This window comes from Polyergus mexicanus, unplaced genomic scaffold (genome assembly GCF_030449975.1).
Source record: "Polyergus mexicanus isolate NDT 795.1 unplaced genomic scaffold, iyPolMexi1.0 SCAF_5, whole genome shotgun sequence".
Taxonomy (NCBI): domain Eukaryota; kingdom Metazoa; phylum Arthropoda; class Insecta; order Hymenoptera; family Formicidae; genus Polyergus; species Polyergus mexicanus.
Genome location: NW_027223325.1, coordinates 4,109,495 through 4,129,399, shown reverse-complemented (window position 1 = coordinate 4,129,399; position 19,905 = coordinate 4,109,495). Strand labels below are relative to the sequence as shown.

Genomic DNA, 19,905 nt, shown 5'->3' with positions numbered 1-19,905 from the left:
TCAGCGTACAATTATAATTCCATACATACAAATATGTTGAAAGATTAGAGATTTTTAAATTGTTATCAACTTTCGTGAAAAAAATTGTACATTTAACTTTATATTTAAAAAGAATTTTCTCTCTATGCTTTTTATATTATTTAAAAATATTATGCAATTAGTCACGAAAACATGATATATCATTCCGATTGTATTACATTTACATTGCAAAATGTTCATGTAACAAAATTAAATTATATAAATAGTAGAAATAACGAGTTTCAAAGTAAATGCAAGTGAATGCAAATCTGAATGAAAGGTTTTGTTACGACACTCAACACTTTGATTCTTCTTTCTTAATCAGTATTATATTTTGACCATACACTTTTATATATTATACACATACGTAGCAATCAGAATTTTTTGAGTATAAAATATCAATTAAAATTTAAATATAAAATATCAGCATAAAATATAAATTTACATTTCAAAAATTATTAGTTATTAATAATATTGAATTGTTTAAATATTTTATTACATGTTTAAATATTTTATTCATATACGTGAATATTATTTTAATATTGTTGTGCGCACATTTATTAAATAATACATTAACATACTAAATTTTAATATAATGTGGTTTATGAAATTGTCACAAAATATAAGTGACTCTATTCAAAATTATATAATTGAGGAACGAAAATAAAGTTTTGGTATTTCTGATCGAACGAGTCGCTATCCTAATATGAGTAAAATGTGAAAGCATCGAGCGGATGAACACAGTGTTTTGCAATTACAGTACATATTTGTTTTTCTCGCTTGTAAAAGCTTTTGTATGTATTTTATTACGAGCAAAATTTCTTTTTTAAAATGCTGCTTTATTCAAAAAGATGTTTGTTCAATTCGCGTTGCGATAAAAATTACTATAACAGAAATTAATAAAAATTTGTCCATTTATTAATGAATTTTTTAACGAAACCGAGCGTTTACTTAACTGCGAGAGTGAGACATTTATCAAATATTTTTAACGACTTAAAGCTTAATTGCTCTAATTAGTAGTGATAATTAATCGTTTATTTCCCAACACCGTGTACCGCGAGAAAATAATAATTTAACTGAAACTTATGTCAAATAGTTTGACAAGCGCAAACAACCAATAATTCCGATTTTTACGACATAGAAAACTTTTTATAAACACGTGTATTAATTAAACACCTAAAGTTTGTTGTACATTAGAAACCTAAAATTTATTAGTAAATCAGAACGCATGGAACACACGTAGGATTATTCCAATATATGTATATGTATCGACAGGACACCCACGTTGCGACTATAAAGAAGTATTTCTTAATTACATATAACGCTTCTTTAAAAGATAAAGTCTTACATTTCGATTAAAGTCATCAGCAAGATGTATAAAATTTAACACTGTGAGAAGAATACGTAGCTACCAACTTATCATTGCGCATATGTATGTCAGAAATCTTTTTTTTTTTTATTTATCTAGATCTAGCGTTAGTTATCTTTTAATTTCCACTCGTTCGTTACGTTCGTTTCGATAAACGCGATATAGGGGGAAAAAAATATTACAGACACTTGTCATCTCTGACAGTTACTTGTTAACTAACCTGTGTATATGTAACAGTTGTCCCTTTCAATTACCGAACTTCTGTCAGAGACAGACTTGAACTTTTTATTTTATCGATAACGGCAAAACCAACGTGTTGCGTTAGTGAAGCGAGATAAACGTTAAATTGGATCACGTACTAGAGATTCTGATTTAAGTTTAACGTAAAATATCATAGAGTCGAGCAAGAGAGAGATCAGCCTTTGGCAACTTTCGAAAATAGGTGAGCTATCACATCTTATCAACTTTTATTAAACACGACATTCTGAAATCTTTAAAGCCCGATCCAATTTCTATGTTATTTAAAATATCGCACATATAATATACCTTAGGCTATTAATTAAATATTTAAATTGTTAATCTAACATATATAATAGAATAAAAATACAACAGATTATAAAACTGCTGCAAAGTAAATGACGTGTAATAATAGGAACGATACGATGATATATGAATAGTCACTGTAGTCAACAAATTGTATCACAGCTATAAAAATCATGTAAAAATGATTGTTGTATATTGCCTTGGCGGTTACAGGTATATTGCACAAATAGAAAAGCCGAATATAAATGATGCCGAGTTATAACGTAGCATCGATCATTTTTGATTGATAGGAACGCCAACGTAGCATTTAAGCAATTCTCAACTTTGACATTTTACCATCTGTAACGCACGTGGAAGAAAAACTTATTTCGCTCGTTGTTATCGTAAAAATCAATTTACGCATATATTTACAATATACTTTTTCATCATATTTATATAACAAAATAACGTGAAAAAATCGTATACAAAAATTATATAAATGCATACACAAATATCCCAATTTAAAAGAATAAAAAGTACATGAAGAATTATTAAAAGTATATTATTAGACGCAGTTCGATCTTGTTATGTGTGCGTGAGCGCTCTTCTACACCTTTTAAATTTTCACAAATCCGTGCAGAATTATGATGTCAGCTCTGATAAATTTACCGTACACATCCAGATATTATCATTTATCTCCCGTGATGTCAAGCACACGTTCACGCGTAAATAAAATCAATATTATAAACTCAGTCATATATATTTTTATTTTCAGTCTATATTTTTTATTTATAACATGATTTGGCATGTATTCTCGGAATTCGAGAAATCTGCTGTTTGGTGATACATGTGACGGAAGACAAAGGACACGTTGCGATGACTAATTCCAAATAGATAATGATCCAACGCCATTATAAATTTTTTTTATATATATAATTCTTTTGATGCCGGTAAAATGCAAACATACAAAACGAATAGGATGAAGAAAGCATTTTTAGTACAGATGAATCCATATAGCTTGCTGTACAATGTTTATACAGATATTGAAGTATCACGATTTTTTTTTTTTTTTTTTTTTTTTTTTTGGATATACGATACAATATCGTATCAATATATTGTACAATCAAAAATACAATCGAGTACAGGGAAATGTACATTATCTGTTATACGCGTTGCAACTATACCAAAATATTTTGTATAACAGATAATAATCGCTGATTCACCGATACGTGATAAATCATATCAAGTAAATACAATATATAGAATGTTCTCTCTATTTTAGATAATAGTGTAATTAAACGAGATCATTTTACTTGCGAAGATATTACTTGGCGAACTGATATCAATATGGTAATCTATGCTGTTCATAAGAGCGCAGTAAATTCACAACAGATTATATTTGTTGATTGTCTGCACTTACGCTTCCGTAAAGCTTCCCAGCGCCAAATCGAAGGCTTTGCTAAGGCGCTTATCAGTATGATGAATCGGTGTTGAAGGAAGATTGTGGAAATGTGGAACGAAGTGGAAATATTTCGGAAATATTACATAAACAGATTGGTAAGAGGATTTTGCTATGAAATTCTCTGTGTTGAGACAATACTGTTAAAAATGTGCGAATAATATATGTAATAAAAAAAAATTATATTAACAATTATTATTTATCATAAATTGATTACACTATTATTATATTTATATATTTTAATACATTACCTAACGTATAAAATAATGCCAATATTATCTTATTTTTTTATGATTTTTTATGATTATGTTAATTTATGCTCAAATTTATTCATAAACATTTTATAAAATATTACACACATACAGATATAAATAATATTCACAATAAATTGAAAATTAACTGATGAGATCACGCAATAGCAATTGTATCGCACATAGAATTTAATAATATTAAGAGTTTTATTTATCAAATTTATCCGATTAATCAAATAGAATAATTAATAAAAAAAAAAAAAAAATACCATTGAGCAAAAATATAATAGAGATTAATTCAACGAACAATTTCTATTTCACTCATACAAGATAACATAAATATAGAATAGTTTTAATCTTCGATATGTCATATAACAGATTATTATAATGTAATATAATAGCTTGAGAAAAATTTTGAATAAGTTTAAAGTTTTTCGTTCAGGAAATAAAATACGAACAATATTGTGTTTCACTTCTGTGCTATGAAAACTTTTTTAATCCTGGTGACAAGGACTCCATTTGCTAATAGCAGTATACATAATTTGTAACCATCATGCTTCACTAATACGAGGGGGATACGTAAACTTTTCAGACTGTATATTGCAACGCATGCGAAATTATTTCACACAAAACCAAGCCAATTTGAACCAAAAAGATATCATGTTTCTTTTAACCGTGCCATAAAAACTTTATTGATCCATAATATACAACCAATATCTATATATACATTATTACGGAGATACACAAGATGCTAAAAAATTATGCCCGAACATTGTGTGTCACAGATTCTTCTATCAATTTAATATCAGTTTTTTTTTTTAAAGATTGTAATGAGTTTGCCACATATTTTCTTAATTTTGTAAATATCTTTGTGATTAAATTAAATGTAAGAATATATTATTTAATAACATCTGTAAAGATTAATTTACAAGAGATGTTTTTTTTTTTTTTTCAATCGTTTATTAGAATTCTTCTTTTATGAAGATTTAAATTTTGAACACGATTCTAAAAGTTTTTATGTAAATTTTTAATGCCTTGTATATCAAAATAATTCAGCAGCTGTATGTATCTTTCTTTGTTTTCTAAAGATTCTTTTTACTTTTTAAAGAAGAGTCCCGTCTTAAAAGGAATCTTTTCTTATTCAAAAGGCGTCATATGGCAAGGCGACTTATTGATGACATGACAGTTATTGCTAACTTTCCCTGGTTTCGCGGTAGAATGCTTTCTATCTAAATAATATTTACATAAAAAAACACGCGCACAACTCTTGCATTTATGAGGCTGCCGTCTTGATCGAAGCTGTGAAGCGAAAAGCGAATCCAATTAATCTCAAAATATTTAATATACGTAAGTAAATTTTTTTATACCTATTAACAATGATTGTTATTTAGTCAATATGATATAATAATAATTACTAATATTTTTAAATAAAAGAATACGCTTTTTAATTACTTGTTTATTATCTATTTCAATATTTGAAATATTAATATCCTATTTTATCTCCTAAAGATATGAAAAAACAATAAAAATATTATATGTATTATGTATCTGTAAATACAAAAAAGATAGTTATATATATTTTTACTATTTTAATAAAAGTTTTAATAGAGAGAGAAGTTTAATATCAATTTTAGTTAATATTTAATAAGCAATAATTTTCATTTATATATTTACGATTATATATTTAAAGCCATTATTGTATTGTCATAAAAATAATGACATATGTATCATATATTTTGTCGAAATAACTTTTCTGTGTAATCAACATATTTTTATATTTTTATTCGACAAAACCAGAGGAAAATATTAGAAAACTTATTTGCCGATATAAAAAAATGCTTTGATATGGAAATGAGCAGTGGAAAAATGGGAAGAGAAATAATCGAATCTTGTTTATTAGCTCCGATATTTCCACTTTCACGTTGTAAATATTTGTATTACTTGCGCGGTTTTTTTTTTATGTAGGTGGCCGTTCTTGCAATTCACGGGTGCGCGAGCGTAACTAGAATATATTTCCCGTTCAATATAAATATTAAAACATTCACACACTTTCTCGCGAAGTGTGGTTTATTTTTTGAATAAAATATCACAAGAATAATTTTTTTATCATATTTTTATACGCCGCCTACGAACAAATAAATGCTATCAAACAAATAAGCATATTGAGTACTTCTTGTTGCATATCCAAAAATATAATATATATATATATATAGAGTATGAAATATTTATCTACATCGGATTTAAAATCAATCTATTGATATATAGCCCTTATTGATATATTTCACTGCTTTAAATCTTTTATATTTCGTATTTTTATTCTAATTCTACTTTATTTTATATACTACATTATTTTATATTCTTTCTTTAAAAATATTTTTTAGCAACAAAAATTTTTCGAGACAAGCATACAATTATTAGTTGTATTAAATATATACTGGGTGGCCCATTTTAATCCATCTAGTCGAATATCTCAAAAACCAAGCCCGGAAGAGAAAAATGTGGAAGACAAATAATTGTTTAAAAAAATACATTGTAAATAATTTTCTTAAAAACAATTTTTTTTTTATACTAATTGATTTGTCTCATTATTCTGTACATAGAAGTATTACGGTAAGATTATCAAAAACTAAATATTTTACGAGATATTTAATTTTTTATATCAAAATATGTCAGATTAAAATATAAAATTACTCAAAAAGTACTTAATAAAAAAATACTTTATTATAGTGTTTTGGAAAGCTCTCGAGGCAAGCTACAAGAATACTAAATAAAAAATGGGGGTTTCCCTTTAAGATTTTAAAGTTGACCTTTACATGACCTTCAAATGATTTTCCAAGGTCAAATCATTATCACCACCTTATGGCCCCCTTGAAGCCACACAACTTTTGTTTGAAACATTTTTCTCTTCCGGGCTTGGTTTTTGAGATATTCGACTGGATGGATTAAAATGGGCCACCCAGTATATCGTTACGTATTATATCTTAAAAAATAAGATATTATTGATAAATAAAACTTTTATGTACTAATAAATAATTGATATTTAATAATTGATAAGCTAATTATAATTAATTATAATTAATTGATAAGCTTCGAACTTGCGTACTATTTTCTTAAACAGCAATTTCAAGTGATGAAATGAAATTGAATGATAAATTGATCATTATTCGACTATCAAAGATTCTCTTTGAAGAACCTATTTTAACAATAAGCAATCCCACGAAGCTTACTCTCATTGAATACATAACGGGAAAAGAATTTCAGGTTTCCGGCATCCAGGAACGTGACCGATATTTCTCCTCGTTCTGACAAAATGATGACTATGCAAGCGTGACGAATCGCCAGCAGCCGGTGCAGCCGGAAAAAAAGATGCTGTTAGCAATTTTTTTTTCCTAGCGCACCGCGCATACGAAATATGCAAAAATGGCAAATAGATGCGCGCAGGACATTGCAGGACTCTTGAATCTCGTTGGCGCTCTTATCATCCTCTCTGCTTTTATTTATTAACCCATACGCGAACCGTACCGGATATTTTCGTTCGCATAGAAACCTGCACGAGACATCGTAAAAATTGCAAGAAGTATTACGTGGAGCACGCAACGGTATATTTTCTTATCTTATTTTTGATTGAAAAAATTGTTCAGTTGGATCTATAGATAAAATACACTTTGTTCATTCTTTTTATATAATGTATTATCCGCGCAAATTATCGTCGAATGAAAAATTGCGATTTGAAAGAATTGAATTATTTTTCGACGCATTATTCTCTTGTTTTATTTTTTGCGTACGGTATTTCTGAATTAAAAATTAAACCAGCAACATTTATAATATAGCATTTGAGATAACCGATATAGATACGGACAATTTATAATAAAATCATTTGTAAAATTGAAGAATAGCATCTATGTTCATATAAAATCTAATTACTCTGCTAATATAAGAAATTAATTAACATTGTTTTGCCATGAATGATAAACTCAGCATAAAGTAAATCGAAAGAATTTTCACAAAACTTTCAATTTCGGGAGAGCGCGCCAGAAAACTATTTACCTCGATTCGATTCAATTAATATCGATTACGAAACAATTCAATGTTATCGAGCTGTTGCTGTCAACAATATTTCTGGACTAGGTTTGCAATATATGGGCACTGAATTAATCGCTGATGGTGAACTCTTCGTTGAACAATTTCTTTATTGTTTTCCACATCAATAACGAAGCGTGTCATCGTGTGAATTTTAAACGACGATAGAATTGCATACTCATGAATAAACAGTTGGGTTCATATTTCTTTTCAGGAAAGGAAAGTGATTATATGCATCACTGCATATTATAACAGTATGCTGTATATAAATATATAAATATAAATATAACAGGGTTGGGAAGTAACGCGTTACTTGTAACGCCGTTACCGTTACAGTTACTTTTTTTCGGTAACTGTAACGGTAATGGCGTTACAAATTTTATTTGTAACGGAAAAAGTAACTTCGTTACATTTTTCGGTAACGAGTAACGAATTTAACAGTTACTTTTATCGTTACTTTTTTCAAATTTTTTGATTTATTTAAGATATTATTCTTGCTATTGTGCGTGATAAAATTTTTATCTTAACCGTAAAGCCGTAAGCAAATCGAGCAATTAGCATTCTTATTATGTTGTAATCTCATTTACTACCAGTTCTAAGTACCTTGCAACGAAAATTAGAAAATCTCAATAAATCTGACCTTATAGATTGCCATTCATTAGTTGAAGCTATTCAGCAAGGTTTAAATAAAAGGTAACTTATTAATTTGATTAATACATATGTTATTTAATTTTAAATAAGGATTTAATTGAAAAATATTATTTTATTTTAAACTACTGATTCAAAAGTATTAATTTCAATAAAACAAACAATGTCGCTTAATTTACTATATTTGATTTTAGATTTCTTACAATATTTGAAACAAAAGAATTAATAATAGCAGCATGTTTACATCCAAAATTTAAGTTAAACTGGTTAACCGGAGAAAAAAGAAAACGTGCTGAAAATTACTTGGAGGATTTATTGGGAATCCGATCAACTGAAAATTCTTCAAAAGCTGGAAAATCTGACGATCACGATGATTTTTTTCATTTTTGAGCAAAAAACGGTGCAAAATGAATCTGAACAAGAAGAATTGCAACGGTTTTTAAAATCAAATAATTGTAATATAGAAATGTTAAACGACTATCCAAAACTTAAAAAACTTTTTATTAAATATAATACAGCTCTACCAAGCAGTGCATCTGTAGAAAGAATGTTTAGCATCGGTGGCTCTGTATTAACACCACAAAGAGGGCATTTAAATGATGATACTATGGAGCAACAAATTTTATTAAAAATTAATAAAGAATTTCGATAAAATTTAATCATTTATTTTGTAATAAACCTTGAATGAAATCTTGCTTACAATTTTTTAAAAGTTTTTCTTATGCAAAATAATTTATTAATTTGTAATGTAAAAAAGTAACGGAAATTGTAACGACTCGTTACTTTTTAGTAACTGTAACGGTAACGAGTTACTTTTTAAAATTGGTAACGAGTAACGGTAACGAGTTACTTTTTAGAAAAAATAACGGTAACGGTAACGAGTTACTTTTATAAAGTAACTTTCCCAACCCTGAAATATAAATGTATATAAATATAAAATTTTATTTAAAGTAAATTGTAAAAATAATTATTATTTATGTTAAGCAAACATAAAGCGTATTCAAAATTAATTTACGTTGATGGTAAATATTAAAGTTCAAAATTGAAAATGTTATAAGTAAAGTCTTTCTATCTTTTCCTTGTGACTGGATGCGCTAGTCTAATATTTATGAAAGATTTCCGTACTCTTCATTCGACAGAGAGAGAGAGAGAGAGAGAGAGAGAGAGAAGTCAAGTAGAGTATAACAAGGACTTACCAAGTTTAGCAAATAGACATTTGTCACTGTTCGCATCCGTTTGTTCCTCGCCAGGGTGATGAGCACCAAAGAATTCCCGACGATGGAAAGGAAGAAAATCGTACCGTATAACGGTATAATGAGATTCTCCAGGAGGCTGTCTTGAACCGACGATCGCGAAATGACTGGGGTGGTGACGTTGGCAATTTCGGAAGTGACGGTGGAGAACCGGGGAAAGTCGGTGACGATCGGCGAGCCGTCATCGACCGCTAAAACACCAAAATATTCGGTGGAAACCAGGTTATCGGATAGATTGCGTTCTTGAATCGACATTTTCTTGTCGCGCTCGTTTGCTCGTCGATCTTTCGTCATTCCACCCCCTCGTCAAATCAAGCGCTCGTATCGGCGAAAGTATCCTATACACCGGACATTACACATCATTTTGAAATGTCACTTTATCAAACCCTTGTCACATAACTGCACTGATAAATATAAGTTTTGTTCACTGCTCATTAATTTCCTAATGTCGCTTAAGTTGATAACTGTGCTACGATAAAGTCAAACACTTTTTTCCACAATTTCAAACATATTTTCTTACAGTTCTGCAGTTTCTATCACATTTCGCGAGAGATTTATCACTACAATTATTGCGATATTGTTTTGAGCATTAATGTCAAACTGTTGTTATAATATATTAACTAATAAAGTTTTTAAAAAATATATATATTGTAGCACTGATATAATTCAAATATATCAAAATAAATCTAAAAGTATATTACAATATATGTAATAATGACTCTTGCGATTCACGCTTCCCACATGATTGTAATTTTAATCGATCTTCTGAAATTTGTGACGGCTCTCTCGACGAGTATCTGTAAAAAAAAAAACAAAATACATGAATTATTAAAGCAATAATTCTATGAATAATGTGATGTATAATGCTTAACAGATAGAACGTATAGGCGTATATTTGCATTTCTATTTTCACATGATGAAATATAGACTTGACCTTGAGTGACCTTTTCAAGGTCAAGTCAATGTGATCGATGTTTTCTTAAATAGAATCCCCCATTTTTTTATTGCATATTCTTGTAGCTTATCTCGAAAGCTTTTCAAGACACTATAATAAAGTATTTTTTCATTAAGTACTTTTTGGAGTTATTTTATATTTTAATCTGACATATTTTGATATAAAAAATAAAATATCTCGTAAAATATTTAATTTTCGATAATCTTACCGTAATACCTTTATATACAGAATAATGAGGCAAATCAATTGGTATAAAAAAAAATAATTATTTTTAAGAAAAAGTAAGTAATTATTTACGATATATTTTTTTAAACGATTATTTGTTTTTTTCTTTCTACTAATTGATTCCATAATTGAATCCATATTTTTATCATATGTCCCCGTCTGAATCATACAACTTTTGTCTAAAACATTGTTGTCTTTAACTTATAGATTTTAAGATATTTCAGTGGATACATTAAAATGGTCCACCCTGTATATGGTTAGAATTGATGTTAAATTATAATATCGTATTAACACATTCATTTAACTACGTTTAATTATATATAATATCTTTTTTACACAAATTATATAAAGCTATCGATTGCGAAGAAATATGTTAGCTTAGAAAAATTTATTTGCGGACAATATTCAGGTTAAATATTCCTATAATAATGCAGATTGTTATTAGAATTTTAATATTATATAGTTTATTTATATTATCCATTTCTATTTTTAAATCCCACAAAGCAAGAACTTTTTGAAAACATTTCAACATTAAGAGAGATGAATTGATATTTGTATCGCACGATGAAAGAAAAATTATAACCATTTAAAAAATTATAAAAAGTTAAAACACTTTTAGAAAATTATAAAAATATAATAAAATAAAGAAAAAGATCTTTTTATAAATAATGGTCGTTCTATAACATGCATCTCTGTGCAACTGATGTCGATTGACAGTTACATATTTATTATAGTTTCTAATTCTTCGCTTTTACTATCATAATTTCTATTCCTATCACGTTCATATTATCAATAGAACTGAGTATGTATACACGCAAGGTTTGTTTAATTTTTATTAATACTACTAAATTGTACTTTCGTTAGAGAATGACTATAATAATTTCTAATTTCGTGTTAAAAAAAAAAATGAGATGCATTATAAATATAAGAGCTTTTCGCAGTCCGCTGATTGTGCGAAAATAGCGTCCTTAGGCAGTTATGAATTCTTCTTTGTTTGTTTTTCTCCTTTATATTGCATTTTCTTTACATTCCTTTACATTCTAAAACTTGTGCTGCACTTGCTGTTCTTGCCAATAAAAAAGTTTTGCGTTATCTAGTCTTTATACTTCTTATATCGCCATTCATTCTCACGTTTCGTTTTCTTTTCTTGCTCCTCTCTTCGTGGAATATGTAAGAAATATGCTGTGTGTGCTTATTGTAGGTAATTCTTTCTTTCACTCGTTTAATTTTCCACTATATTGCCGATAGTGCCATCGATGAAGCATTTGTCGAGAGAAGAAAAAAATCATGCGATCGCGACGGTCTTTCTTTACTATACTGATTATGGGAATTTGTCACATGTATCTAGTTCGAGAACTATGAGAGTTTGTATATTGAAGAATTTGTTGATGTACATTACAAATTCTTAGGAACATTGAAATAAGAATAAATTATCCTAAAGAATAATGCATAGTACAACTCATAACATCCAAGTCTTTCCTCTTTAATTAATGAACATTTAATTTAAAAGACATTGTATCTCAAATTTTTTAAGAAAATACAAAATTTAGTTATACGTGAAAGATAATATATAATTTACATTTAAAATTTATCATCTTTATAAAAGAAGATTTATATATTACAAGTGAGAGAGAGAGAGAGAGAGAATTTTTAATTATAATATATAATTATCATAATAATTAATAATTAAAATTATTAACTCTATTATTTTATTTTTTGTTTGAAGAGTAAAAAGAATGATACGTTCAATGTCAAACATTCTCTTTTTATTGGAAAATAATATTGTGATGAAAAACGAAACAGCATTTTAAATTATCTTTTTGCCAACGGCAAATTTTTGAACGCGTAAAGCGGCTTAAACAAGATTTGTACTCGCAAAATATAAATATTAATTCTCTTAAATTCCCCAAATAATGGAAATCATTAAAATCAAGCAAAGCTTTCTTAGCATTCTTATTTAACTCTTGAACTTAAGTTAAATTCGCGCTTCATTCGCTTCGCTTATAGATAGACGCCAACAAGAGAGAAAATATTTTGTAATATTCTCACATAAATCTCTTCGTGATTCTTACGATTAGATCACTTGATATAATATTTCTGTTTGCATAATTAAATCTTTCGAGTACTACTTTGATTCACTATATAATTACACAGCGCGATCAACAGTATTTATATCACTTTTTCACATCTCTTTGTATAAAAAAATGAGTCTCAACAAAATAAATAGAAAAAATAATAACTATAATTATTTATCATAATTATTTAACAAACAATCTATTATTAAATTAAAGATTTTGAGCTTTATATAGCACAATTTAGAAAGTTATTATAAATTATATAAAGAAACTTATATAAAGATTATATTCATATATACATATACATCCTTTTTCATATAATTCAGATTTTCAAATGAAGAGCTAAAATCAAATATATCATATATGTTGTATTAGTTTAATTACATTAAACTAATCTCTCAACAACTGCATTTTTTTTCGCGTTTTTCCAATGCGCAAATAAACATTGCCCTACGAAATTTAGTCTTTTGAATATAACCAACTGTATAAAATTATTTAAGGGTAAAAGAAATACCGTTCATATCGCGGGGTCTGCTGAGAAAAACTTTTGCAATTTTAACTTGAACTGTGTGTAATATTGACCGGTCTCTGTGTGTGTGGTTGCAATATTATGTTATTCTTTCCAATCTTTCTCCTCCACAATGTTGCAAAAGGATATTCGATATACATGCGTAATAATATTTTCTACATATATGAGAAAAATTTTAAAAAGATGTCACAGACAGATATTGCAAAGAAATATCTTTTTAAACGGATAATTTATGATTTGAGAGCGAAATTTATACGATGATGTAAATTCATACGATCATTTCTTCTATATATTTGGTACTTTAAGATTATATTGATGAAGATTGTAACAATATTCTAAAAATTAAAAAAATAAACCGTTTATATTCGAGCTATTTTTAAAATTCCATTCATTCAGAGTCCGATTCGATTTTGCTTCTGGACCTACTGTGGGACCGCAGTCCCACTTATAAATTGCAATATGCAGCCGTGAGACGCGTCGCGGATATCTAATTTAACATTTAGCGGTTATCGCCATGATTCTTAAGAGTATCAATCATATTTCGCGCAATTGCGATATAATCGCAATAATTAAACGAAAATAATCGAAATCAAAATACATATACACCGCAAAAAGATAAGAGCAGGCGCGCAATGTTTGATCTAATTTTCTAAAAGTTTAACGAGATTATTATGCATATACAGGATGATATCAGCATGATAGGCTCGCGAGATGCAATAACAAACGTATCGTTGGGTGACGAAATTTGTTCGCGAGATTTGTATGCGTGTTTTTAGTAATGTTTTATAATGCTTGTTATAGTAACGCGAGCTATTGAATGATTTATTATATAATTTCATTTACTGATATATATTTTGTAATAAATATTCCTGCGTTTATTTTGAGCGACACTAATAAACGATTCGGTTATTCGATGCAAAAATTTATCAATAAACGTATGTTGTCGTAAACAATTATAGCAATATTTGATTAAATTAATGTATTTACCCTTCTCTACGTGATGATATTACGGAGAAATAAAATATTATATATAAAAATCAATATAAATACAATATGATTGGGCGCCGCTAGCTATTAACACGACAATTAATAATCCCGTTTTATGTGCGTTATTTATTTACTAATTATTCAATCAAAGGCAAAATTTTCTTCGCGATAATGCGCGCGACAGATTCTTAGCGAATTACCAGCGAGGAAAATTTTACAAAATCGATTTTAGCATTAGATGGACCCCACGTGGCAGGGGCGAATATCTAATTGGAGTATAACGGGCCATGTGAGGAATATTCGCGGGGATTGATAAATTTTCGCCTCGATTGCTTGACTGGGGTTAACCGAAGTCCCTAGAGAAGGGCCGTTGTTCGCGAGCTAGCACGTTAAAGTGTTAACGGCGCTCGGTGCCTGAGACAGTTTCCACAATTGTTGCCGCGCGCCAATGGTTAGGGGGAGACCATACGATGCCTCATTCCCATTTATATACTTTAACATATTCTCACGCAGGAGAAGCGCCTAAAACGAGAATGAATTCCCGAACCATTGAAATACCAGAGCCCCGAGATAATGTATACGTGACGGGTACCACCAACTTATTGTCAGATGTAGCCAGGGTTGGGAAGTAACGCGTTATTTGTAACGCCGTTACCGTTACAGCTTTTTTTTTTCGATAACTATAACGGCGTTACAAATTTTGTAACGGAAAAAATAACTTTGGGACATCTTTCGGTAACGAGTAACGAATTTTAATAGTTACTTGTACCGTTTCTTTTCTCGAACTTACTCGGTATAATTTTCATACAAAGGAACATATTGATACAGGTGTTTGAAATCCAGCATTATATGAAAACTATTGAAAGCTCTTTTTGGTATCTTGTTTCACCTTCTACTTTGTAAGGCGAGCATTACATACGATATAAAGTAAGGTTTAAAAATTTTCAGTGTTTAATGTAAATTTTTAGTGTTTACTTTGAGCTTGTATGAAACAAAATTGTATGTAAAGTTTATATTGTAAAAAAAGGTAACGATTTGTAACGAAATTGTAACGATTCGTTACTTTTCGAGTAACGGTAACGATAACGAGTTACTTTTTAAAGTTGATAACGAGTAACGAGTGACTTTTTAGAAAAAGGAACGATAATGATAACGAGTCACTTTTATAAAATAATTTTTCCAACCCTGTATACGGGTACCTACGTGCGTATGTTTGAGATGTACGAAACTGACGTTGAAGATGATAGAAATGTCGGCGGAACGAATCGAATATTACATGCGAGAGCATTTCTAATTTAATTTATAATTTGACCCGTCGGGAATACGCACGGGCTGTCTTTTCGCTCACTTTCGGACACATTGGAGGAGAAAAATTGCGGTCTTTCGTTGATTTTTCCATTGAGGAAGAATTGACATGAGTTTTTTATCATAAAATCTGTATAAAAGTGCCATTTGCAAGAAGCTAAACGCTCCCTTAATAAATGAGAGCATTCTATTAGTTGCGCGTATTTTCTTGAAATTTAAACGATTCCATTCTTCCGGGAAATATCTTCTCATATATTCACATGTTCCGAATGAGATATGGAAATATCTCTGCGAAATTTTAATGAGCTATTCGGAAGTAGCTGACGTGGACAGGTAAAGTGAATAGAATAGTTGATATACGATGGTACATCCGAGGAACCGTATCATCATAGAGACATCTAATTCCAAGCCTGCAATAAATGTTTGAAGATTCTTCCGTCATTTGTATGCGTATTTTGCTCTATCGTCTTTTCAAGTGGATCGGGTCAGGTCAGGTTCCACGACAAGAGAAATGTTATGTATGCCATGTACCGTATGATTATTATAAAATCATGATAGAACTGTGTGCAGAGCAAGAGAGCTGATACTCGGAGAAGAAAACAGGGATACGTATAAAACGTATTGTATATTCTATTATTTCTTTTTAATCTCTCGTCACACTCGCGGCTCTTTTATATTGTACAACACGGAGCAAGCGAGAATATGTAATATGCAGGGTTGGGAAGTAACGCGTTACTTGTAACGCCGTTACCGTTACAGTTACTTTTTTTCAGTAACTGTAACGGTAATGGCGTTACAAATTTTATTTGTAACGGAAAAAGTAACTTCGTTACATTTTCCGGTAACGAGTAACGAATTTAACAGTTACTTTTATCGTTACTTTTTCAAATTTTTTTATTTATTTAAGATATTATTCTTGCTATTGTGCGTGATAAAATTTTTATCTTAACCGTAAAGCCGTAAGCAAATCGACCAATTAGCATTCTTATTATGTTGTAAAAATGCTTGAATGTGATTGATCAACTTATGGCTCTTGCAGACCAGTGCGATGACGCGACGCGCGATATCTAATGAGAGCTTTATCTTTTCGGAAAAGCAGAGCTCTCATTTACTACCAGTTCTAAGTACCTTGCAACGAAAATTAGAAAATCTCAATAAATCTGACCTTATAGATTGCCATTCATTAGTTGAAGCTATTCAGCAAGGTTTAAATAAAAGGTAACTTATTAATTTGATTAATACATATGTTATTTAATTTTAAATAAGGATTTAATTGAAAAATATTATTTTATTTTAAACTATTGATTCAAAAGTATTAATTTCAATAAAACAAACAATGTCGCTTAATTTACTATATTTGATTTTAGATTTCTTACAATATTTGAAACAAAAGAATTAATAATAGCAGCATGTTTACATCCAAAATTTAAGTTAAACTGGTTAACCGGAGAAAAAAGAAAACGTGCTGAAAATTACTTGGAGGATTTATTGGGAATCCGATCAACTGAAAATTCTTCAAAAGCTGGAAAATCTGACGATCACGATGATTTTTTCATTTTTGAGCAAAAAACGGTGCAAAATGAATCTGAACAAGAAGAATTGCAACGGTTTTTAAAATCAAATAATTGTAATATAGAAATGTTAAACGACTATCCAAAACTTAAAAAACTTTTTATTAAATATAATACAGCTCTACCAAGCAGTGCATCTGTAGAAAGAATGTTTAGCATCGGTGGCTCTGTATTAACACCACAAAGAGGGCATTTAAATGATGATACTATGGAGCAACAAATTTTATTAAAATTTAATAAAGAATTTCGATAAAATTTAATCATTTATTTTGTAATAAACCTTGAATGAAATCTTGCTTACAATTTTTTAAAAGTTTTTCTTATGCAAAATAATTTATTAGTTTGTATTGTAAAAAAGTAACGGAAATTGTAACGACTCGTTACTTTTTAGTAACTGTAACGGTAAAGAGTTACTTTTTAAAATTGGTAACGAGTAACGGTAACGAGTTACTTTTTAGAAAAAATAACGGTAACGGTAACGAGTTACTTTTATAAAGTAACTTTCCCAACCCTGGTAATATGTATATTTATAGTGTTGCCTTTTCTTATACACTTTATACAGTATTTCTTCCGTATTCACACGCATGTATATCGCACCCGATACGTACTCTTTCTTTCATTTCGATTCCTCGACAATTTAATTATTTCTCTTTTTATCTCTCTCTCTCTCTCTCCCCTTCTTTTTCTCTCTCTTTTTCTACAACTTTTTCCCTAAATTTTTTTTAAAGTAAAAAAAATGTTACAGTGAAAAATATATACAATATATACGTAAAGTGCATTTATATATTTCTACGAATGTAATAAAACTTTTGATTGTTAAAAATTGATAATATGATTGTTGAAAATAATTGCCCCATCAATGTATAATAATTGTCATTAAATCGAATGTAACGTAAACGCCGCTACACCGAATAAATGCGAAACTTGTTCGAAATGCGCAATCATAAGCTTATACTAATGATTTTGCGTATTTCTGTGTTATGGTATTATAATTATGAATCAATCATCTAAACTATACGAGTGGATTGTTTTATGTTATAACGATATTAGCAATCTGATCAACTTTCCATCACGTATGCAGGATATGAATTGATCGTAAGCTGCGAATAATCGATGATTCCTAGAGCGGAGCATGTGTCCGACATTTAAAATGGATGTATAACGATACATATTTCATAAGATATAATATTCCATTAATCTTCATAAAAGACGAAGAGCCGAAACATAAATCTGCCCGATTTCTCGAGCTTGTCTCGAACACACCGAACTCTCCCCTTTGATACTTTATAACGTGAATCATTATTTGACAGTACAAAAGTTGATTTATTTTTTTCATATTTTTTGGAAAGATTATTACTTATTTTTACTTATTATACGTAATTAATTCATCAATCAATTAATCAATTTTAGATATCTCTGCACCAGCTGTTTTGTAATTAGCGATGAAATGCGCAGAGCTGGCTGTCATTATGATTTCTGTCGATCGCAATGCCAATTTCTTTCATTCGTACGTAATTATTATTATTGAAATATTATAATATCACGCATTATAATGTAACAATAATCGAACGTGATTTAAATATCAAATTCGGCAAATACTATCGTCCCTTTAATTTAGCATTTAGCAAATAATAGTGCTTAACCAATCAGGAAATATCAACAAGAATATTTAGTAATCATCAAATAACAGTGTAATATCTCTCTCAGAATGTTTTGTCACAAAATCAATTATTAACAATTCTAAGAACGGTTATATCGATCACGATACGCTTTCGATATTAACTTATCGATCAATATTTGAATTGTCGGTGGGCGAGTTAGTAATCAATTTTTTTATGTAGCTGACAATATATTTCACGATATTAATACACTTCTTTTGATAAACAGTCTGATAAGTGAGATAAATTATATTAAATGTCAAAGTCGCAGGGAGATCATAGGTATGGTGGCTGATAAGCTCGACGAATAGTAAATCGCATTTTCAGCAATCCCGAGGCATCAATCAGTTCTCGATATCTTTGTCAATCTCTGATCTCCCTGGCTTTCAAAAGCAACTCTGGGCAACTTCGGATAGAGGCGGTGTTCATCAGAGGGGAACGAAAATAATATCATTCGGTACATTAATCATTTATATGATATCTCAGTTTAGCTCTTCTTTTTGTTGCAAATTTAGTTTGCATGATAAAGACCGTCGCATGCAAATTGATATATAAAGCGTAACACGCGTAAAATATGAATCGTTCGCTAATGATACACTTAATGTATGAGTCATTATTTAATGTAACCACAACGTTAAGTGTTTCAATGGTTAATATATTTTTGCGTTACGTTGCTTATACGTTTTGTAGTATATTCAACCATAAAATGATAAAGCTAATCACTTCCTGTGCACGATAATAACGATTGTTAATACACGCTAATAATGTTAAACGCGAGCTAGTTGAGCATATAGTGATACAAAAAAACTTTTTACATACAAAAGTATTACAATTTTTAATATATTTTTTTTTGTTATAATCTTTAATTTAGTAAGTATCAATATCATTCTATATGTTATAATTAAATAATAATTTCTAGTAATTTCTAGTAATTAATAATATTTTGATATATAATAAAATTCGTGAGAAAAAAATATAATTAAAAAGATTAAATTCACAT

The 19,905-nt window shown here is 29.2% G+C and overlaps 1 protein-coding gene across 3 annotated transcripts in view; it reads right to left on the bottom strand.

Moving 5' to 3' along the window:
- The window catches only part of LOC138933434 (cholecystokinin receptor type A), a 41,674-nt gene that overhangs the window by 20,042 nt on the left and 1,727 nt on the right, over positions 1 to 19,905 (bottom strand). For all 3 annotated transcript variants that reach the window (XM_070296138.1, XM_070296140.1, XM_070296139.1), the window contains exon 2: positions 9,544 to 10,397. In XM_070296138.1, coding sequence (XP_070152239.1) covers positions 9,544 to 9,894 — 351 coding nt within the window. In that variant the 5' untranslated portion in view covers positions 9,895 to 10,397. The remainder of the gene's footprint in view (positions 1 to 9,543; positions 10,398 to 19,905) is intronic.